The sequence below is a fragment of the Hypanus sabinus genome, chromosome 18 (genome assembly GCF_030144855.1).
Source record: "Hypanus sabinus isolate sHypSab1 chromosome 18, sHypSab1.hap1, whole genome shotgun sequence".
Lineage (NCBI taxonomy): Eukaryota > Metazoa > Chordata > Chondrichthyes > Myliobatiformes > Dasyatidae > Hypanus > Hypanus sabinus.
In genome coordinates, this window is record NC_082723.1 from 60,588,379 (window position 1) to 60,612,413 (window position 24,035).

A 24,035-nucleotide genomic window follows, 5' to 3' on the forward strand; every position below is an offset into this window, starting at 1 on the left:
ACCTGGTTTGTTAATATCCTTTAAGAACAGAAATACAGTAGGTTTTACCCAGCTAGAATCAGCAAATTTCCTGATGCACACCAATGCTGTTAAGGTTCTTACATGCACATGAATCGATTTGACGCTCCTCAGTGCGAGGACAGTTTAGAAAGGTCACTTGATGATGGTGCAGTCGATGTTACCCACTTCCTGTGAAGAGATACCGATATCAATTACGACTGGGTGTGCTCCTGATGCCCCTGCTGCAGGTAATAGGACGGCCACCAAGGCGAAACGTACCAACTTAAAAAACAGCAGCAACCGGCAGAGCCGGGGTCGTTGATATTCGATGGTTCCTGGAGCTCTCTCAGCATCACTCCGTCTCAGGTCCCAACTGTTGCTAGCCTACCCTGAGGGAAGTCCGCAATGCGGATTCACATTCTCTCTCTGTCACGTTTGTCAACGCCCGTGCTGTTCTGATTCTGTTCGGCGTCAGTCCCGGAGACGGCTTTCCCGGAACGACCGCCATTCTCCGCAGACCCAAGTGCGCAGCCGCGGGAGCGCGCGCCCCTCCCGCCCGGCTGCGTCACCGCAATCGCGGACTTGGTGGTGGGGGGGGTGGGTGCGGTCAGCACGCGGGCGCTTTGTTCCGCGCGACGCCGCGTTGGAGAGCGCGCCTGCGTGAGGCCACGTGACAACAATGGGCGGGCTGTGTTGGTCACCCGGCGCCATGAAGTGCGGCCGGCCTCTGGGTCTGCTCCTGCTCTTTGGGCTCGGTGCACCGTCGGCCCAGCTCTTCATCCCGCCTGGCGGGGCGAAGCCGGCGCCCTCTCCCGAGAGCGTCGTCACCATCGCCGTAACCGCCAGCGAGGTGGGCATGGGAAGCCCGAGCAGCGCCACGCCTGCCACTACCTGGGCGGCGGTAACCGTTACCGATGCCCCGACCACGCAACAGCTCCAGATCGTGATTGACATGGACAGAGTGGCGGTGCAGGCCGGGGGGACGGCCGAGCCCATGCGGCGCATCATCGAGGTCAGCGGTGGCGCCGACGCCAACCGCTCGGCAGTGACCGGATTGCCGCCGCCCGCCAGGGAGGTGGAGGAGGTGTTGGTGAGGCTGACGCCGGCCACCGAGGAGACTCTTGGCACCAGCACGGCCAGCAGCACTACTTTCTCGCCATCGGTGCTGGTGGAGGAACAGGTGCCGAGCAGCACACCCACGGCTGCTCCCAAGGGCGACCAACCGGAGCCCACTGGTGTGCTAGGCCAGGCTTGGCAGCAGCAGCTGGAGAAAGGCCCCCTCCATGACGACGGGGCATCGCCGACAAAGCGGGTGAAACAATGGCACGACACCGAGGAGGAAGCCGAGCCTGAGAAACCTAAACGTGCAAACTCCAGTAGGAAATCCAAACCCAACGGCCCTGACAAGAAGAAAACTCTCCTCATCGCCGAGGAGGGGGAAGGCACTTTGCCGCCTCTCTCCATCACCAAAACCTCACAAGTTTACCTCCTAATAAAAGAAGTTGACGTGAACCCTAAGGAATTCCAGAGGGAGACTGAGATTCCTGTGAAGATTCAGATTCTTACTGCGGATACAGCCACCAGCACCGAAACCATCATCACCCAATCTACGGACACTACCGTTGCTTCCATAGACTCTGAGGGCGATGAAACAGTCATTGACATCAATGACAAAAGCATTCGCATTGAGGAAAAAGTTGAGAAAACGATAACTTCCAACCCAAAGTTCAAGGAAATGTACGTTGAGCAACTGGTGGATCACTTTAGTTTCAACGCCCACCGAAAGACTTTTCGTCAGCGGTATCTTATAACAGGTGTGAGGGTTTCTTCAATCTGCTAATGAATATTTGTTGAATTGATCAGTGTCTTTCTGAATGATGTTCAAATCATTTGGTGTGATTTGTCCAACACAGGCTCAAAATCCTGATAAATTGATATAATCCAAGTATTCTTGTTTGTCAAGCTGGACTTCATCAGGAATTCAGGAATTTTCATCATGGAATATAGAAAATGCTAGTCAGATGGAATTGGTTAAATTGGCATCTGAGCCAATACAAGCACTGTGGGTTAAAGGGCTTGTTCCTTTGCTTACTATTCTGTTTTATATATGTCTGCATTGATCTTGAAATGTATTCCCTTATCACCATCTCTGCCCAGTGATGCTTCCCCTTTCACCACGCCAATCTTATTGTACACTAACCCCACTTTGTGTACATTGGCCCTTTCCATCCATTCTAATGTTTTCTACAACCTGAGATGACTTCATTTTTTCTACTCTCCTCAAGTTGTTTTGTCTTTCTGAAGTTGTTGCACTTTATCAATAAGCCTACTAAAGAAGTTATTGTGTTTACACTAATATACTGGCTGAATCCCAGCTGCAGTTCACCTCCCATTTCTCCTTGGAATATGATGTCACTATCAAACATAAACTATACCCAGACCAACACGGATCTGACCCTTCAGCAATCTACTCTCCAAAGCCTTTAACCACATAATTCTCAGGCCTTTTTAGATGGCTTCTACTCCATCCCAAGTTCACCCAATGAAGGAAACCCCTGTTTTCATTCATTACTATCCCCTCTACTTTTCAAATGAAGTATTTTTTTAAAGTTCTGCTCATTCCCAAAAAAACTAAGTCATCTGCTTTGTGTATCCATGAGTCATGCTCATCTTTTTATCCGATGTGAATGGCTTGCTCCATTCCTGGTTATGCAATCTAGCTTCTTTGATCCTTTCAAGGAAATGCAGTGTTTTATTCCAGCTGAGAATGAGAGCAAAACAACAATTTTACTTTCAATTTCCTTTCCCTTGACTTTCTATCTCTTCCATTCCTGTATTTCTATGATAATCATCATTATTTCAGACAATTGGCTTCATTTGTAAGTTGTTCGATGAGGAAATGGACCTAGAAACTCCTCCAGGCCCTGAGCTGTCATAGAGGAGGAGATATCAGCAACAAAATGTAGAAATATCTGGCTGTTAATCGAGGGAAAAAAGTTATTGCACAGATAAATTTGTGTTTTCATATAGGATGCTTAGTTGGGTAACAGAACTAACAATGAAGGCCTTTAATATCTCAATCTATCACTATCTCTCTTGAATATATTTTGAGCGTCCATAGCCTTCGGGTTGAAAATACAAAGATTCATTCATATTTAATGTGAAGGAAGACTACTGCTTAATCCTGAATGGCTGACTTTAAGACAGTGACCCTTGGTTATAACCAGTCTGACATATGTATATCCTGCTTAGCTCCATAAGAGTTTGGTGTCATTCCATGAGGTTTCAACTTAGTTATCTAAACTTGAGAGAATACTTCACTGGAAAGGACTTAATTTCACTTGAAAGAGTACAGAGGATGGAATGTTACAGTTACAATGAAAGATTGGATGGACTGGTTTTCTTAGAGCAGAGGAAGTTGAAAGGGGAGCTTGATGAAGGTGTTTAATAGTATGAGAGTTATTGGGCAAATAATAAACTTTTCCCCATGGCAGGGATGGCTAAGATCCTGAAAGGAAAGATACTGATAGATACTGAAAGGAAAGAAAATGATAGGAGAAGACCATCCCACCCCCTCCGGTCTTCTCCTATCATTTTGCATTTCCCCCTCCCCCTCCTACTTTCAAATCTCTTAGTATCTTTCCTTTCAGTTAGTCCTGACAAAGGGTCTCGTCCCAAAACGTCGACAGTGCTTCTCCTATAGATGCTGCCTGGCCTGCAGTGTTCCACCAGCAATTTGTGTGTGGAGTATGAAATTTGGATGGGATATGAGGAAGAATTTTCACTGCAAATGTGATTAAAGTTTAATTGATTTTTTAAGTTTTCATATTTTTGTTTACATTTTTAAACAACATTTAATTGATGGCACTACCTGAGTTCTTGACTGTAGATGGGTACTTAATGGTTAACGTAGATGTGGCAGGTCAGAGGGGCCATTTCATTGTTGCATGGCACTGAATATAGATCCATTCTGATTAATTTCTCTATACCCCATTCAAGGTATCAATCTGGTGAACCATTGCTGCATTCCCTCTAGTGCAATTATATGTTTAGTATGATTAAAAATATATGTAATATTTAAGATGTAATCACATCAGGGTCCTATTTAATTGCACACAGATTTTTTCAGCTTTAAAATCAAACCTATGCAATAAGGGCCAATATATAGTTAGATTCATTAATTGCATAATATATCTACATATTAACTTTCAGTGATTCACATTAAAGGAAACCAAGGTCTTTCTGAATGCCAGTATTTTCCAGAGGCACAACATGGACATTCAACTTGTATGCAAAACGCAACAAACTGTAAATACAAAGAGAAAACTAAATAAATAAGCAATAGATATTGAGAACATGAAATGAAGAGTCCTTGAAAGAGATTCCATAGGTTGTGGAAACATTTCAATGGCAAGCAAAATTGAATGAAGTTATCCCCTTTGGTTCAAGAGCCTAATAGTTGAGGGGTAATGTCTTCCTGATTGCAGCAGCGAGAAGCGAGCACATCCTAAGGGATGGGGATCCCTGATGATGGATGCTGCTTTCTTGCAACAGCACACAATATAGATGTGCTCAATAGTGAAGGGGGTTTTACCTATGATGGACTGGGCTGTATCCATTACTTTTGCAGGATGTTCAATCTCCCTCCCATATGCTGATTCATCACCACCTCTAATTCAGCCTGCAACAATGGTGTCAACTGCAGACTTGAATATGGCATTGGAGCTGTGCCCGACCACACAGCCATGTGTAAAGTGAGTAAAGCAGGGGGCTAAGCAGATAACGTTATTGGAGATCGTGGTGGAGATTCTGTTGCTAATCTGAACCAACTGGGGGCTGCAAATGAGGAAATCGAGGAACCAACTGCACAAAGAGGCACTAAGGCCAACATCCCAGAGCTCACTCTAATCAGAGTGAAGTTAGACAGAGATAAAAATATTGTTTTGCCATTCCTTATTCCCCAATATACAGTAAGTTCTCCTGGCTTGACAGATAAACATTTGCTATTTTTTTCCCTTCTGGCATAACATTTTAAGATTTTTCTGTCTCTGTTGCTAAGGTATTCTCATATTCTAATTTACCTTCTTGGTCTCTCTGCATACTAATGACACTGGCAGGAAGAAGGATGAGGTTCGGCAAAGGGAAATTAATAAACTTGGTTGAAAGTTACCTCTAGGATTGCACTCTCAAGATTACTCCCTGTGCCAAATGCTAGGTAGATGAGAACTGAGAAGATAGTACAGTTGAGTATATGGTTGAAGGCATTGTAGGTGAGATCATGAGAAGATGAGAGTTTGTCATCAAAACGTCGGTTATAATTGGTACCTGTACCTGGCTGGAAGCCTATGAATAGTTTATTAGATGATAATCCTGATACTGGTATGGGTCACTGCTGTGGACTAAGAGTGGGAAGGGTGAGAGGAAATCATGGGTGTGGAAAAATGGAAGGGAGAGGGGTGGGAATGGGAAGTACCAGAGAGACATGCTGTAATGATCAATAAACCAATTGTTTGGAATCAAACAGTTTTGTCTGTTGGATGAAAATGTCAGTGGTTCTGATTAGAATGATTACAGATGCATGAAAATTGGAGTTAAGGATATTGGAGGTTACCGAAGGATACCACAGAATATACATTAGAAACTTGGACAGAGTGGCATATGGAATTTCAACTGGACAACTAAGGCATTTTGGGAGGTCAAATACAAGGGGAGAGTATACAGTAAATGGCAGGACCCTTGGGAGCTCAGATATCCACAAGGTTCATGGTGTGCCAGTTCATAGCTCTGAAAGTTGCAACACAAGTGGATAGAGAAGTCATATGGCAAGCTTGTCTTCACCAATTGTGACATTTGAGTATAAAAGATGGAAAGTCAAGTTGCACCTGTGAAAAATTTTGCTAAGGCCATATTGGAGTATTGTGTGTATTTCTGCTTGCTGCTCTTGGAAGGTGTTGGAGAGGGTGCAGAAGAGGTTCACTAGAACGTTGCCTAGGTAGTAAGAGAGATTAGTCAAATAACAAGTCAACATTTTGGACCAAGCCCCTTCAAGTCACTGATTTATTTCTTTCCATAGATGCTGCCAGATCTGAATTCCTCCAGCACTTCCTGTATGTTAAAACCATAAGTATGGTTGTACTCATATCTAGTCATCACATTGACTGCTGCTACTTTGCCATTTTTAACAAAGATGAGGTCTGGTTTCCACAGGGCTCTGTCCCCAACCAGAGGTATGACTTGATGTACAGCATCCATCAATATTGGCTAGCCTTTTCTTTCAAACAATTTGTGATCTCGTTCCTGTCTCTTTCACAATGATGCAACTGCCAGATGTATATACTATTGTTTCATTATTATTGTAGATTAACTAGAAGGACATAAATGACTTAATGTGCTTTCCACTGTTTTGTACTGAAGCCAAGTGTTTGATAATGTATTCCACTGCAATACATTGATGCCAAGTCTTGACAGGCAAGGTTGACCCATTTCTGTGGAATTCCTAGGGCCTCCGTTCCAAATACTAGGGGTTTCTATGTTTTCCTAGTCTTTGGCACCTTCCACCCACCCATTTCTTGTGTCTCCATTTTACTCCAGGTGTGGCTGATTGTACAGGTCTTCTTTTATATTGGAAGATCTCCAACTCTGAAGACATCTTGTTGTTTCAGTCTGTCCACTTGGTGCTCATTGTCTTTGCCTACTGTACTGATCAATCACCACAGAACTTGAGACTTGATAGCAGCTGGTATCTGTACTTTAATTTTGGTATGCTGAGTCCTCCATCTATCTTTTACATATAGAATCTCATCAATTCTTTTGGGAGGATCTGTAATTTTAACTGTCTTCATCAAGATTCCCAGTTCTTTCAGAGAGTTTTGCAAGGCTTCTGTGTATCAGGCTGTAGTGCATCTTTGGTACCACATAGGTTTTTTAAACATTTCTAAATGTTACAGGGGCTTCAACTTAACCCTCAAGTTTCTGGAATCAACCATCAAACTCTTCCATTCAGGCCTGTAGTTCTGCAAATGGTTTTTACAGAATTTTCACATTGTCCACCCCTTTAGTATAAGGGTCACTTTGGTGATTTTGTCAGTGAAGGCCACTGACGAACCATTTCTTCTTTTCACCTAACTTTATTCAGACTCCTTTGCCTTCTTTGTCTAGGGTGCATATAAGCAAATGCATCACAATGTTGAAAAGCATTGGTGATAGTTTCTTGTTTTTTGACACTGGTCATGACCTTAATGAGGTTTGTCTTCTTTTTCACCTCCATGGTGTTTGTGTTCATATGCAAGTCAATGATAAGGAATGTAAATACATTTGGGAGTCTCATCTGTTTCAGAGCTCACCTGCAATAGGACCCCATTACCAGGCACATCTCCTCTCTTCATTTTATGCTGGGATCACTCTCACTGTGACTCCCTCATATACTCAATCCTCCTCACTGATCTGCCTCCCTTCCCAAGCATTCATTCCTGTAACTGTGATGTGCGATAACTGCCTCTGCACTGCTGTGTCACTGCCACCCAGGACCACAATCTTTCTGAATCCCTCAGTACTTTATTTTATCCAGTACTTCGATTGCATCCTCCTGTACATCGGTGAGACTGTTTTGCCGAGTTCTTTTGCATTGTCTGCTATGTTAGCCATTTTAATTTGACTATCCATTCCTACATCAACAGATCTGTTCATAGTCTCTTCATCTGCCAGGTCAAGACTAAACACAAGTTAGAGGAACAGCATCACTTATTCCAATTGGGGAATCTCCAACCTGCTGGCATGAGCATCATTTTCTCCAACATCCAGTAACCACTCCCCCTCAGTCCCTTTTCAACCCTTTTTCCTTTACTGATCCAAATGGCCCCCATAAGTATTCCACCCTCTCTTTCCATCTGCCCATCACCTGAAAACTTGTTCCACTGGTTCCCCTACCGCTTCCCTTTATTCTATCGTCCAATTTCCTCTCCAATCAAATTTCACTATCTTCAGCCCTTTGTCACTTACATCTATCATCTCTCAGCTTCTGTCAATCGTGTTCTTACCCCTTTCCCATCTGCTTATCACCCTTCTCACTTGCATCCAGCTATCGCCTGCCAGCTCTTCCACCACCCCTTCCTTCCTAATCTCCCCTCTTTTTCCAATCCATAAGAAATGTTGACAATCCATTTATTTCCTTAGATGCTGCCTGACCTTCAACACTATTGCAGCAGATAGTAGCAATGTAAAGAGGCATTTAAACGGTTGTATGAACAAAGGATAAAAACCATGTGCCCCCAAATGGGATGACTGTAGACTGGCATCATGATTGCTGCAGACATGATGGGCTGAAGATCTTGTTCTATGAATACCAGTTTATCATGATCTACAAAATGGTTCATTATTTGAAACCTGATCAAGATGACTGCATCGTATTAAGACTTCTTAGTGTGCATTTTGGGTAGTTGAATTTCTTGGGTTTTTTTTCTACACTTTGGATGATCATCAGTAATATTTTTGTCTGGAATTTGGCTAGCTCATCTAGATGTTTATAATATATGATGTTTATAGTAAAATAGTTGGTTCGTAGATTCCTCATTTAACACGGTTCTTATCTCTTGTTTATTTTTTGAAATGTTGCTTTGAAGCAACTATATTTCTTCATTTTCAACTTGAGTTGTGTTTCAGTACTAATTACAGTGCTTCTATCTGGCAAAAAGTAGTTAAACTTAAGTTAATGTGTTTAACATGGCACTGAGATTCATAGGCTGCAAACATTTGGCCATAAAAAACACTTAATAAAGATATGCCACCTTCTATGAAACAGAATTTCTACACATCTGTTTAAAATGATTGGCTCCTTGTAACCATGCCCCATTTTTATACTCTCCCACTAGTGAACCCAAACAGGCATATGCCCCTTTGGGATCCTAGATGGCTCAATAAGGTCTCAACTCAGTGTTTGAAACTCCAAGATGTATAGACCTGACCTATTCAGCCTCCCTTGACAGGACAATCCTATTACCCCAGGAATTAGTCTGGAGAATGTTTTATGGACTGTCTCTAATGCCAGTAGAGAGATTTAAAAATCTGCAAAGTACTCCTTGCTGTGACCTCTTTACCATTACAACAAGACTTAATTCCTTTGCAATCAAGGTCAATATACCATTTACAGCCTTACTACTTGCTGTACCTGTCTGCTAATGTTTTGCAATTCATTGAATAGAAGAACATCTAGATTAATTTGTAGTCTATCTCCATTTAGATATTAATCTTTCTTTATTCCTACCCAGGAATATGGCTTTGCATTTTATTTTACATCGAACTGCATTTGAGCTGTTTTTGTCAATCTATCTGTATCCTCATCTTGTTTATTTACACTCTATTTTGTGAATAATGGGCAGGTTCACTCCATTACCAGAAGCTCTTAATTTATATGCCTGCCTCTTATGCAGCACATTGTCAGATACCCAAATACACTGCATTTACTGGTTCCTCTGTGTCAGCTTTCCCCTCAAACAGATTTGCTAAACATGATTTTCCTTTCATGAAACTGTTCAAGTGAGCGACTGGAGCAAACCCAAGTGCAGGACACAGGCACGAAGATTGAGTTAGGTTTCTTACACGGATTTGAACATTGAATAGCAAACAGGAGGGATCTTGACACAAAACTTCATAAGTAAACCTAGAAACTGGTGCAAAACTTAGAACACACTGTTCCATGCAGTCGGGAACCATAGTTATCACACAGGAAAAGACCAACAAACTAGCAACCTGTGATAGTGACACCATTGTACTTATTTCACAGTCTCTAATGAAAACCAAGTGTACTGTAATTAAGTAAACTAGTAGCAATTGGAAATCTAATGACTGAAATTAGGGCATAATCAGGGAGAAAGGAGCATTGAAGGGGAACAGCCAACCAGAACCATGACAGTACCCCTCCCTCAACAGGAGCCTCCAGGTGACCCTTCAGGCTTGTCTGGATGGTCCCGATGGAAATCCCGGATGAGAGAAGGGTCCAGGATGAAGGAGAGGGGAATCTAGGAATGCTCTTCCAGGCCGTACCCCTCCCAGTTGATCAGGTACTGGAGACCCCTGCCCCAACAACGGGCGTCCAATAACTGCCAGACGGTGTACGCTAGATGGTCGTTGATGATCCGGGGGGGGGGGGGGGGGATGGAGGGGGTTCAGTTGTTTTAACTGGGAGATGTGAAATGTAGGATGGATCTGCATAGACTTAGGTAGTTTGAGCCAGATTGCCATGAGATTGATAATGCTCCCAATCTCGAAAGGTCTCAGGAAGCGGGGGTGGGGGGGGGGGGTGCGCGAGCTTCTTGGGCTCACTCTTGAGAGGAATGTCTAGACGAGAACCACACCATCTGCCCAGGTTGATACTCAGGAGCAGGGGTACGATGGCAGTCGGCAATATTTCGGTTATGGTTGGCTGAGCGAAGCAGGGCTATGCATGTGCCTTTCCAGATTTTTCAACACCTGTGTATATAGGCCTGGACTGATGGCACCACAATCTCCTCTTCCTGGATGGGAAACAATGGGCGTTGATAATCAAGGGAGCATTCAAAAGGAGATTTTCCAGTAGCAGTGCTGACAAGAGAGTTATGGGCATATTCTACCCATGTGAGATGGTTGCTCCGGGTTGTTGGCTGTTATACAACATAACGCCGCCTTCAACTCCTGGCTGACCCGCTCCGTTTGCCCGTTCATCTGTGGGTGAAACCCAGACAACAGGCTAACTGAGGCACCAAGGGCTCGACAAAAAGATCTCCAAACTTGCGAAAGGAATTGAGGTTCCCGGTCGGAGACAATATCCGAAGGGATTCCATGAAGTTGGAAAATGTGGGTGACGAGAAGGTCTGCAGTCTCCTGCGCAGAAGATAGTTTAGGGAGGGCTACAAAATGCACTGACTTGGAGAAATGATCCACCACAGTGAGTACAGCAGTGTTTCCATGTGAAGGGGGTAGACCGGTGACAAAATCTAGAGCGATGTGGGACCCGGGACAGGTAGGGGATGAAGTAATCCTGCAGGTGGCTGATGGGAGGCTTTTCCACGGGCGCTGATGGAACATGCAGAGACATAGGAATTGGTGTCAGCGTCCATGGAGGGCCACCAGAAATGTCTCTTCAGGAGGGTCAGAGTCCAATTGATTCCGGGATGGCAGGCAAAACGAGAAGTGTGCCCCACTGGAGAACCTACGATTGAACAGAATCGGGTACAAAGAGGCGATTAAGAGGTCCTATGCCTGGGTCAGGTTGAATCCATTGGGCCTTTTTGACTCTGGACTTTATCTCCCAGGTAAGGGCAGCCACTACACAGGATGGTGGAAGGTTGGTCTCAGGGTTGGGAAGGTCCTCCTTGGAAAAGTATTGATGGGAGAGAGCATCGGGCTTCTCGTTCTTGGACCCCGGACAATAGGTGAGGGTGAACCTGCACCAACCAAAAAATAATACCCAACAGGCCTGGTGGGAATTCAGGCGTAACCCAGGAAGCTGACCAAAGGGATGTGGGATTCGCATTTCTCTGCCTTTACGAATAATTTATTCTCCCCCAGCCTCTGCAAGACTTGAAGGACATGATGAACGTGTTACTGGGGACTGCTGGAAAAGATTAGGATGTCATCCAGATAGACAAGCACAAAGCAGTTAATAAAGTCTCTTAGTACATCGCTAATCAAGGCTTGAAAAACTTCGGGGGCATTGATGAGGCCAAAAGGCATGACCAAGTACTCGGAGTGGCCTAAAGGTGTTTGAATGCCATCTTCCACTTGTCCCCCTCCCTTATTCGAACCAGATGGCAGGCGCTTCGAAGGTCCAACTTTGAGAAGGTGGTGGCTCCGTGAAGTGGTTCACACGCAAATCTTACAAGAGGCAGTGGGTATTTGTTCTTTATGGTACTCTCGGTAGTCGATGTAGGGACAGAGAGAACCATCCTTCTTTCCCAAAAAGAAGAACCCTGCACCCACCAGGGAGGATGAGGGTCGGATAATGCCTGCCGCAAGAGATTCACTGATGTAACCCTCCATTGCTTCCCTGTCTGGCCAGGACAAGTTATGCAGCCGACTGGTGGGTAGAGGAGCTCCGGGGAGAAGGTCGATGGCACAGTCATATGGTCGGTGTGGAGGCAGGGAAAGGACGCGTTGTTTACTAAACACTCGTCCCAGGTCGTGGTACTCTGCCGGAACCCTGGACAAGTTGGGGGGTTCAACGGCAGATGAGGTCGTGGTGGTTCTTACGGGGGAAAGGGCTGACTGTAGACAAGTGTGGCGACAAAACAGACTCCAGCTGGCTATCTTCTCAGTGAACCAATCAATGTAAGAATTATGGCGGCTCAACCAGGGGTACCCAAGAAGTGTTGGAGCTTGAGGAGAGGAAATTAAGTTAAATTGTACCTGTTCCCAATGATTTCCAGAGAGAACCAAAGACAGTGGTGGTGTACAGTGAGTGACTCGGGCCAGAAGTCTTCCATCCAGTGCCTGGGCTTCCAGAGGTGTACTCAATGGCTCCTGAGGAATTCCAGCCTGGGAAGCTACGTTTTCATCCAACAGATTCCCCTCAGCACCGAAGTCTATCAAGGTAGACAAGGACAGGGACTTTTGCTTGTAGCTTACAGTATCTTGGATCTGCATCCAGGATAGGGTGACAGAAGGGAATGTTGTCTGACTCACCAGGATCCTCCTTTTTACTGGTGAGCCCTCCCTTTTGGCTGAAGGGAACAGGTAGCATGAAAATGATCAGACTGACCACAGTAGAAACAATCCCCAGCTCTGAATCTCCAGAGTCACTCTGGGAGAAAGACAGTTCCGTCCCAGCTGCATTGGTTCCTTTCCCAGGGTGGTGGAAATGGCTGGGCTAGGTGAAATTCTAGGAACAGGAGGAGGAGAGAGGTTAGGGCTGGGAATAGATGGTAAAGCGTGCCGTGGGGTGGCCAAAGGAGTAGGACGACCGGTTCTCTCTCTCTGACGTTCTCGGAGTCGGTTGTCCAGCCTGGTGGCTGGGGAGATCACTGAATCCAGGCTGTTAGTGTCATCTCTAGCCACCAACTCATCCTTTATCTTGTCACAGAGGCCTTGCTGGAATACCCCCTGGAGTGCCTCATCATTCCAGCTCAAGTTGGCCGCCAGCGTCCGGAACTCCACGGAGTATTTGGCAACACTGTGTGAGCCTTGACGGAGGGTAAGTAGATGCTTAGCAGCATCCTTACCGCAGACGGGATGGTCAAAAATCTTCTTTATTTCTGAGATGAAGGTGGGGAAGGAAGAGCAGGTCTCTGGCTGATTATCCCAAATCGCGGTGACCCATGCTAAGGCATTTCATCGCAACAACCCCATAACGTAAGCTATTTTTGATATGTCCATGGCGTACGTGGATGGCTGCTGCTCGAATACCAAGGAGCATTGCAGTAGGAAAGCCTGACACTTCCCCGGATCTCCGGCGTAGGGTTCTGGTTCAGGTACATGCGGCTCTCTTAGCGGACGTGTTGATGACGCATCAGGCGTTGCCACTACAGGCTGTCTGGGCTTGTCAGACAGAGTTCCCGGAGTCTTTGGGGTAAAATGGGCGAATACTTGATCGACCTGTTCACTGACCTTTTTTACGTTCACTGACAGGGAACAGAGGTTCTCCATGACATCCCGGAGCAGCTGATCGTGCAGGCCCAGTAGGGAGCCCTGGCTGGCAAGGGCTTGTTGCAGGGGATTCGTGTCCACTGGGTTCATTATGGCCAGTTTGTTCTGTTGCAATGAGTGACTGGAGCAAACCCAAGTGCAGGACACAGGCACAAATATTGAGTTAGGATTCTTACGCAGATTTGAACGTTGAACTGCAAACAGGAGGGACCTTGACACAGAACTTAATAGGTAAACCTAGAAACTGGAGCAAAACTTAGAACAAACGGTTCTAAGCAGTCAGGAATCGTAGTTATCACACAGGAAGAGACCAACAAACTGGCAACCTGTGATAGTGACACCATCGTACTTATTTCACAGTCTTTGATGAAAACTCAGGGGTATTGTAATTAAGTAAATTAGCAGCAACTGGAAATCTATTGACTGAAATTAGAGCATAATCTGAGAGAAAGGAGCGTTAAAGGGGAACAGCCAACCGGAACCATAACAGAAACAAATTAGACCAAGTTTGTTTTACTTCAGCTGCTTTAAATAAGTTATTTCCTCTTTAATTATTGTCTCCAGTTTCTTGTCAAAAATGGTGTTAAACTAACTGTAGTTCCCAGCATTTCATTTTCCCTTCTTAACAAGGGAGGAACATTTGCACTTTTCCAACATTCTGGTATCCTTCCCAAATTCAATGAGTTTTGAAAATTCAACCAATTAATTCACTATCTTTACACAGACGAGAAAATCTGCAGATGCTGAGAATCTAAGCAACACATGCAAAATGCTGGAGCAACTCAGCCAACCAGGCAGCATCTATGGAAAAAGGTTCTTTTTTCCTCATAGATGCTGCCTGGCTGGCTGAGTTCCTCCAGCATTTTGTGTGTGCCACTATCTTTACAACATCTTCCTTGGGTCCTGGCAACTTACCTTGTGAATCTCCTGGATATGTTGTCCCTTGCAATTGTGAATTTTACAAGTTCTTCCATGTTATTTGAAATTAGCCTTGGGGTATTTGTAGTGTCTATGGTAAAGACTGATGCAGGCTATTGTTTTTCATTAGGACTTTCATTAAACTGTTAATTTTGTTTGTGAAACCGTTGTGCATTCCTACTTGGTCTTACTGTGAAGCAATTATCTGATGGATTCTGTGGTTCTGGTATAGATGCAGCCTGACTGTCTGACTTTGGACTGAGCCTGATGCCAAAGTGAAGGGCAGTTTCAGACTCAGTGCAGATACCAAGCTTAAATTGTCTGCGTTATTGGTGCAACCTCAGTAGTATGATGTATCAGTGCACAAGGTGAGTATTGCTAATGCAATAACTTTTATACCTGTCAGTTCCACTTGCATTCTGCTAAAGTATATGGATTACAGTAGTTACATTACAGACCCTCAAATGGGCTTTAGTATACATTTTTTCATATGGCTTCATTAACCATTTTTAAACTGATTTTTATTATCTTTCTTTGTGGCTTTGTTCTGCATCTTCTGCAGTGTGAGACATGAGATATTAACAAGTGATTTGGAAGGGAGTAAACGTGGTTGTATCACATGTACCTGCTGCCCCATTCAATGTGTTGATAATTTGTGAATTTGGAAAACCAGACTGATAGCCTTGATATTGTTGCAATGCCTCCTGTAGACAGTGCATTTTGCAATCATAATGTGCTAATGATGTACATTAAGCTGCAGTAAAATTGGTTCTTTTCAATTATCTTTGAGCTAGCTGTGTTAAAGCCAAGTTAAGAAATTAATTACTAGGACATATTATTTTACTCTTCGTTGTTGGACTCATCTGCTTCTTGTGTTTTGGCTCCATGCTATTTTGTGTATTTGTTATTTTAAAATAAGATGCTCCTTAATGAGTGAGATTTTTCCAATTCTTAATTTTTCAGATCAATTTTGGTCAAAAAGCATTGGACCAATTTTCCTTTATACTGGAAATGAAGGTGATATATGGGACTTCGCTAAAAACTGCGGTTTCATCTCTGAACTAGCAGCAGAGCAGCAGGCTTTGGTCATTTTTGCTGAACATGTAAGTTTCCTCGTAGTCTTAAAAGTAAGTTGGAAAATATTCATGTTTTCTGTGTGAGATCAACAAGAATAATTGACTAAATACTGAATGTTAGCTATTTATGCTCACCTCATACTGTATGAATTCAATAGTTTTCAGTAACTTTTTTCTTCTCACTGTCCTTTCCCTTTTTATCACCAGCAAGTAGGTAGCAACACAGTGCATCACTTCCCAATGTGCTTAATAATTCTATGCATGGTTTGAACAGAAGTGAACCCAAATCCACTCCAATGTACCTGATTCCACATTCATTGTGCAGCCCCTTAGGCAACCTTGACCTATGGTAATTTCCTTGCTGCTGAAACAAGTCTACACTAGGCACCATCTTCTCGGCCCTACATGCGCCTCTGGAGTGTCTGGTCAATACCAAGATTAGACTATTGTTTATTGACTACATCCTGATACTTTGCCTTTCATAACTAAAACTCCAAAAAAACCTTCAAGATCTCATTAGAACTCAACCTCTGCCTTTGTAAATAGATTCTTGACTTCTAATGAACAGTAAGGATAGTTAGCGACAACTTTTCCACAAGACTGGTGCTCCACAAGGATGTATCCTCTGCCCCTATTCTACTTGCTACACAATTACGAGTGTGTGGCTAGATTCTTATCCAACACCTATCTGTAAGTTTGCAGATGATACCACTGTAGTGGTCACATATCAAATAATGATGAGTTGTTGTACAGAAGAAGTTAGAAAGCTGAAGGTCATGGTACAATGAAAACAGTTTTCCTCTTCATGCCACCAAAGCAAAAGAGCATGTCATTGACTTCTGTAAGGGGACGTTTGGGTGGTTCACATGCTCCTGTTTACATCAATAATGTAGCAGTTGAGAGGGTAGAGTGATTCCAGTTCTTAGGAATGAACATCACATACAGTTTGACCTAGCCTAACCATATTGATGTTATGGCCAAGAAAGCTCACCAGCATCTCTACTTCCTCAGGATTAAAGAAGTTTGGTATGTCCATTTTGACCCTCACAAATTTTTTATTGATTCCTCGTACAAAGCATCCTATCTAGATACATCATGGCTTGATATGACAACTGCAAGAAGCTGCAGAGATTTGTAGACACTGCTCAGCACATAATTGAAAGCAGCCTACCCTAACAAACACCTATCCACATTTCTCACTGCCTTGGTAATTTAGTCAGTATAAACAAAGACTCCACCTACCCAGACATTCTCTCTTAAACACTTATATTGAAGGAATTATCATTTTTTTTTATTTCAATCATCATCTTGGCTCATGCTATATGCACAGTGTAAATGATTCTTAGTCACTATCTAACCGATCCATATTCATAATCTTGGCATTTCATAAGGCTTCATAACTTATCGATTGGACTTTCAGTAATTATTTTTTTATTTGAACTCCACATATAGCCCCACTGCCCTTACTCAAATTTATTTCTTGTTAAAGTTCGAATTAAATTTTGCTCCTGAAGAAAAACAGTTCCAGTTCAAGGTCATAGTTCCACAAGATCAACAACATTGGGAGATAGGATGGTGAAGGAAGGAAATGGCAAGCTTGTCTTTACAGTCAGGGTATTAAAATATAAAAGTTGTGACATGTTACAACAACATGAAATAGTGGTTATCCTGTATGTAGTGTAATATATACAGTTCCCATCGCCGTGGAAAGATGTGGTTATGCAGGAGAGAGTACCCAGGAGTTTCACCAAGGCAACACGAGTGAATCTGCAGATGCTGGAAATAAATAAGAACACAAAATGCTGGCAGAACTCAGCAGCCTCCTCCTATGGGAGGAGGTAGTGACGACATTTCGGGCCAAAACCCTTCATCAGGAGTGAAGTAACATGGGATGGTCGAGGGGGGATAAGAAGTGGGGGGAGGGATGAAGTAGAGAGCTGGGAAGTGATAGGCTGAAGGGAAATGGGCTGGGGAATGGTGGAGAATTATAGGAAATAAAAGAGAAAGAAAGGTAAGGCTGGGGGAGATTATAGTGAGGGGGGAAAGAGAGAGAAAGAGAACCAGACTAAAATTATAGATAGGGATGGGGTAAGGGGGGGCAGGGGTATCAACAGAGGTCTGTGAGTTGAATATTCATGCCGGCAGGTAGGAAACTACCTAGGTGGGAGATGAGGTATTGCTCCATCAACCTGCGTATGGCCTCATCTTTTCTGTAGAGGAGGCCATGGACAGACATATCGGAGTGGAAGTGGTCTGTGGAATTGAAGTGTGTGGCCACAGGGAGATCCCGCCATTGCTGGAGAACTGAGCGCCGGTGTTCGGCGAAACAGTCTCCCAGTCTGCAGTGGGTCTCCCCAAGGTACGACTTGGAGTACTTTTGTAATGGGGAAGAGTGGATAGGTTGGGTTTGTTTTCTGTGGAGAGATGGAGTCTGCAAGGTGATTTGATAGCAGTAGATAAAACAAAATAGGGTAAATAGTCAAAATCATTGTTTCCATCGCAAGGATATCAAAACAAGAAGGCATAGCTTGAAGTTGAGGAAGAAATTTTAAAACACAGTTATTGATATTGACAAGAGGAATTAGTGCAATCAGATGCAATCACTATGTTTAAGAGAAGTACTTGAGCCAGCAAGACATAGAATGATGTAAGTTTAGTGCAGATAAATCAAATTTCTGTAGATGGGCAACAAACATCTGTATTTATATGGTCTGTGTTGTGATGCTATAATTTTTAAAAATTGGATAAAGTAAGGTGGGAAGAGAATTGTGTGGAACATTAAAGCAAATCTAAAGCAAAAGTAAAGAACAACTAAGAACAATAAAGCCACTCAGGGGGTTAAATAGCTTGTCGCTGCACTTACTCACATTTTGTAAGATGTAATTTTGTCACATCAGAAAACAGAACAGAGGAAGATGTGCTTGCGCTAAAATCTGTACAATGGTTTATGATCTAATCCATATTCTGATAGGAAAAAATATCTTCTGGGAAATTCACAGAGAAAAGTACATAGAAAACCTTCGGCCCACAATACATGATCAAGTTTTAAAAATCAGCTGCACTAAAATATGAGATGCTTTAAATGTGATGTGAAATGGTGCTTAGGGGAAAGTTACCTGGTTCTGCGAACAGATTACTTAATAATAAAAGTTGAAAAATAGAATGTTTCACGCTGATTTTAAAATTAAACACAGTTCTGTGCAATTGTTTTGTGCTTCATTTCTCAGGGTATGGCTGATTATTATCAAGACGAACATTTATTGCTTGCTCTGAATGTGGTTGGTGGTAAATTTTTTGAGTGGAAACTTTTTGTAGTTGGTAAATATTTTGAGTGGAACACTGAGTTTGATTTTAGAGTAGACAGTATGTGTATATTAATCTATGGTTTCAATTGAGGTAACGTAACATTATTATGAACAGCATGTATCTACACTCAGAGGCCACTTTATTAGGTACACTTGCTTGTTAATGCAGATATCTAATCAGGCAAGCACGAGGCAACAACTCTAAGTAACTTTGAATGCGAAATGATTGTTGGTGCCAAACAGGGTGGTTTGAGCATCTCAGAAACTGCTGATCTCCTGGGATTTCCATGCTGAGCAGCAGTTCTGTGAGTGAAGATGCCTTGCTAATAGGTCAGAGAGAATGACCAGATTGGTTCGAGCTGATAGGAAGGTCAGAGTAACTCAAATAACTACATGTTACAACATTAGTGTGCAGAAGAGCATCTCTGAATTCACAACACACCAAACCTTGAAGTGGATGGGCTACAGCAGAAATCCATGAACATTCACTCAGTGGCCACTTTATTAGTTACCTAGTGAACTTGCCACTGAGTGTATAGCTCACTACTTAATATAAGTTTATGTAAGAAATAATTACCTACATCTTTTTCCAATAATATGATTATACTTTGAAGTCTGTGATGCTTTGTTGGTTTCCATGTTAGTGTTTTGAAATTGTTAATGTGGGACAATAAATTAGTGATTCAGTGCTTACTTTCCATCTATAGTTGATGTAAAACAAATTAAATGTACAAGAACATCAGCAGCACTTTCTGTCCTTGTTCTACAGCGATACTATGGCAAATCCCTTCCTTTTGGCAAGAAATCATATGAGAGAATAAACATCGAATTTTTGACAGTAGAGCAAGCTATAGCAGATTATATTCTACTTATTACAAAACTGAAATCAGAGCTTGATGCTGAAAACTGTCCTGTGATTGCATTTGGTGGCAGGTATGGATAATTAAAATTAAAAATTTGGTTGTTGTTAGAAAAGCAAAATTCCACTTGACTTTGGGTTATTATAGATACAATGCAAAATGGCTTAAAATCAACTCAGTGCAATGTTAAGGATACATAGTTCTCCATTTATAAGAACTACATTTGCTATTATGCTTCAGTGTTGTAATTGATTTACCAGAGAAATGAGGATGCTATTTTATCTCCTCTGCAGCTATTTTAATTGTGGAACTGATCTCCACAATAAATCCACTGAACCAACTGATTTTAATGCATTTTTTTATCATCTCATTTGATTGATATCTGCAAGACTGGTCAATGGAAGCATCTGTTTTCTGTGAGGTGATTGACACTGGAAATTACTGATATTAGCAGCAGATGTGAGGGAATAATACTGCTTACGTTGTCTGAAACTTTAGGCCTGCCTCACAAGGAACCTGGCGGTGGTCTGTCATGTCCAACCATACCAGGAAACCTGGGCAAGGCAGTTTTTAAAGTGGAAAAGCTGTTACACTGTGGCAGTTTGACTCTTTTTTTGACCTCAGAAGTCCGGGTCTAGTGGTGTTAGCAAACATCACAAACTGAGGTCTTCCTTGGTTGCAGGGGCTGACCATGATGCCTTCTGTGTCTTGTCATGCTCTTACTCTCCACAAAGTGTTGTGGTACCACTTTCCTAGCCAATAGATCTCACTGTAGATCTCATCCACACAGTCCACTGGAGCTGACTTTGCATGCTAGGACAGGCATGTTCCAATCTAACTGGCATATCATGCTGTTAGCTACCCTACCTGCTTTAACACGCCTTATCATGGTGTACCGGGGTGTGGCCCCTGTCATATGCAAACAGCTACTTGGAGCCACAGGTGAGAGCTGAGTGTCCATTAAGGACCAAAGGTGAGTGAGCTGCCCTGGGATGGACACAACAAGCCCGTTCACCAGAGGTCTAACCCTCCCTGGATGCACCATACACTGCCATATACAAGGGATGAGAGTGGCTATAAATCACACCAAGGCAAATAGTTTATTAGCTTGTTTCTAAATAAAGTAATGAAGAAAAACCACTGGAAGAGAGAAACTTAGTGTCAGGTGCTGAACAACTCTCTTAAAATAAAGAAAATCCTGTTGAATCTGCATCATTACCCTCTCCAGATAGATAAAGCAGGAGAAAGATAAACACTTCTCCAGGGGAAAATAAAACCTATGTTTAAGCATCTTTTCCCATGGTAAATAAGACTTGGATCCTTTATCTGTTTAAACTAAACAAAAGTTTATATTTTCTCTTTGAGGTGAAAGATGCTCTGTTAATGAAAAAGAAACTTGCTGCCCTGATGTTCTGTTTCTTGATTTTCTTTCAGCTATGGAGGAATGTTAAGTGCATATATTAGAATTAAGTATCCTAATATTGTGGAAGGTGCTCTGGCATCAAGTGCGCCTGTCGTGTCTGCTGCAAATATTGGAGATAGTCGGCAGTTTTTTCATGATGTCACTATAGTGAGTATGTGGAGACAAATTTGTGTCAATTTCTTATTGTTTTGTGGTAAGTGTTGAGCAGTTTTGCTTTGAAAGTCGAATTTGTTGCAAGAATCTAGAATGTGATTTTTTCAAAGCTGTCACAGCTCTCTATATCAGCAAACTTAAAAATGATTGCTTTGGCATTATTTTCTTCCACTTCTTCTGATTCACAAATGATGAGCGTAGCTGGTAAAGAAATAGTGACATTGCAATGAAACAGAGCCCTCTAATGGCAATCCTGTCGATAATTTAGTATTAAATCAGGTTATATTGTATAATAAGAGCCATAAATAGCTAGAGGAACTCAGTGGGTTGAATATCATCTGGGGCATGCAGGGGAGGCAGGGAATTGTTAATAAATCAAAACTCTGCATCCGGCAAGGTGGAGGTGTGTGCGAATGCAGCGGCTTCTTGCAATCCAACCAAAGGTGCATTTCCCTTTGTAACATGTTTTTTATGATCTAAAGACAATTCTACTCCAAAAACTTCAAGTACTGTAGGGCTACTCCATCGGTGAGCTGCTCATTGATCTGAGTAGCTGGATTTGTGTGGGTTGTGGGGCCAGTCGGGACAGCGGAGAAGAGGCCAGCTGGGACATCGGAGGAGCTGACCTGGCTGCAGACCACGTTGCTGCCTGCTACTTGGAAACATTGAAGTTGATGCAGTATAAACATGGAAGATTGTCTTGGGCATTTCCTTTGCGATTGCAAGACTCTGTTGGACAGTGGTAATGTAAGTTGCTGCAGACCAGTCACCCTTTTCTGGTGGTGGGACAGACAACGTGGGAGCTGCATAGCCCCAGTTGTAGCGAGGACTAAGCCTCAACCCTTAGGCTTGCCTGCTGATGCAGACCCAGTGAGAAGACATGGAAGTGTTATAGTGTAGCGTCTGTGCTTGGTCAGGGCCTGGTCTTTCCCATTGGTGCTGCCCTCCTGTGTTCAAGTGCTGGAATACAGGCTGGATTACTTGCGTCTGCATGCTGCTGGGAGACTACCATTGATTTTCGTGTGAATATGCTTCTTTGCTTGCTGTCTTGCAATGTTACTTGCTATTTTGAATATTTTGTACCTTGGCCCCAGAGGAAAACTGTCTTGTTCAGCTGTATCTAAATGGTTTGAAGGATAAATAAAATAAAGCCTTATTTTAACTAGTTTAAATGAACCCCCTTTCTTCTTGAGTGTCTCTGGGAATGGCTCATTCACCCTTGCTGGCAGTCTCCCAACACTATGGACCAAAAGACCCACTGTTCTCGGGCCACATACTTCTAGGGAATACATACTCCAGTCCCGCCAAATCCGTGAGATCCACCCAAGCCTGATTTGTGTAAATGCTGTGTGATTTGTTGCCCTGTTACAAGGAAATAACAGACCGCACACTGCATATAATTAAGGAAGGATATTTATGAATATTAACTTAACTAGAGGATCAGTATGGAAAAGAAAGAAGAAAACAAAGGCCGTTATAATTAAACAGTTAAATGTGCACAGGTTGGAGCTCAACTCTTCCAAAAGTCATATTCACCGATCCTCAGTAGACTGCCACACCTTGCTCCATTGAATCATGGATCTGTTCTCTCCAGCGTCTTTTCTTTCCATCTCCAGCTGAACAAACACCAAAGCTCACATTGGTGTCAGGCACACAAAATAAACACACTCCCTGATTGGATGGGTCACATTCTGAAGCACCTGTTATCTCTAACTATAACCCAAACACTGCTTTTACAGAAAGACCATTACATGAAATATCCTACAATGTTAGCATTGAATCCTTTACCAGGGCATTAGAGAAAGGAATATGCACCTTTGAGATACTACTTGATTTTACCATAATTTTAACAAACATGGAAAATCAAGTCCAAATGAATAAGTTTGGAATTAGCTATGTAATGCATCAAAACATTTATAGAGTGTGAGCAAGATGCTACCATACTGGCAGCTTACTTTTGTTTATGCAATGCTGTCAAAGTCCTCACAGCACTTGCAAACATGTTTTGCTTATATGTTTTGATGTTATTTTAACGGAAAAAATATATTGACCTTATTTGTGTATATAGTAGGTTCTAGGCAGAGTGATGAGATACTGTACTGTATTACACTGTAGTGATTAAGATGAACTGATTAAGTTGAGGCTTGATGCAAAACTGAGAGGTGGACAGTTGCTTAGTTCCAGCAGAAATGAGAGGATAATTAGAATGAGGGAAAATTAGAATGGGGGAAAATTGGTAGAATCCCGAAAGATTTATGACAGAATGAAGTCAGTCTCCCCTCATGTCTATGCTATACTCTATAACTCCCAATTGTGCAGGTTACAGGTCTTCAGGTGCATTTCCAACCTCCCCAGGTGTAATGAGAGTTCCTGCCCCTACAACCTATTCAAACAATGAGTTCCACCTGTTTTCTGGATGAAAATATTCTTTATCTGTCTAGTTCTTCATTCATTAGTTTAAATTTGCTCTTACTTTTTGATGCCTTTGCTAAAGGAAATAGGTTCTTCCTAATTACGGATCTGGACAACTCATAATTTTATGCACAATTAAATCTCAACTCTGTTCTAAAGAAACAATACAAGACCACTATTTTTTTTCTCCCCATGGTTAAGTATTTTTCGGCTTTGGCAGTTTTATTGTAATTGCACTTTCTCCAATGCAATAAGTGTCTCCTGTAATGCAGTA

General features: G+C 42.7%; 1 protein-coding gene across 3 annotated transcripts in view; it reads left to right on the plus strand.

Annotated features, from left to right (window-relative positions):
• The first annotated feature begins 688 nt into the window (after nucleotides 1–688).
• Nucleotides 689–24,035, plus strand: part of dpp7 (dipeptidyl-peptidase 7) — a 63,521-nt gene continuing 40,174 nt past the window's right edge. Inside the window, exons 1-4 of one of the 3 annotated variants that reach the window (XM_059994474.1) lie at nucleotides 689–1,814; nucleotides 15,496–15,659; nucleotides 19,683–19,846; nucleotides 21,208–21,343. In XM_059994474.1, the coding sequence (XP_059850457.1) occupies nucleotides 710–1,814; nucleotides 15,496–15,659; nucleotides 19,683–19,846; nucleotides 21,208–21,343 (1,569 nt within the window). In that variant the 5' untranslated portion in view covers nucleotides 689–709. The remainder of the gene's footprint in view (nucleotides 1,815–15,495; nucleotides 15,660–19,682; nucleotides 19,847–21,207; nucleotides 21,344–24,035) is intronic. The other 2 variants (XM_059994475.1, XM_059994476.1) reach the window with 2 other exon arrangements.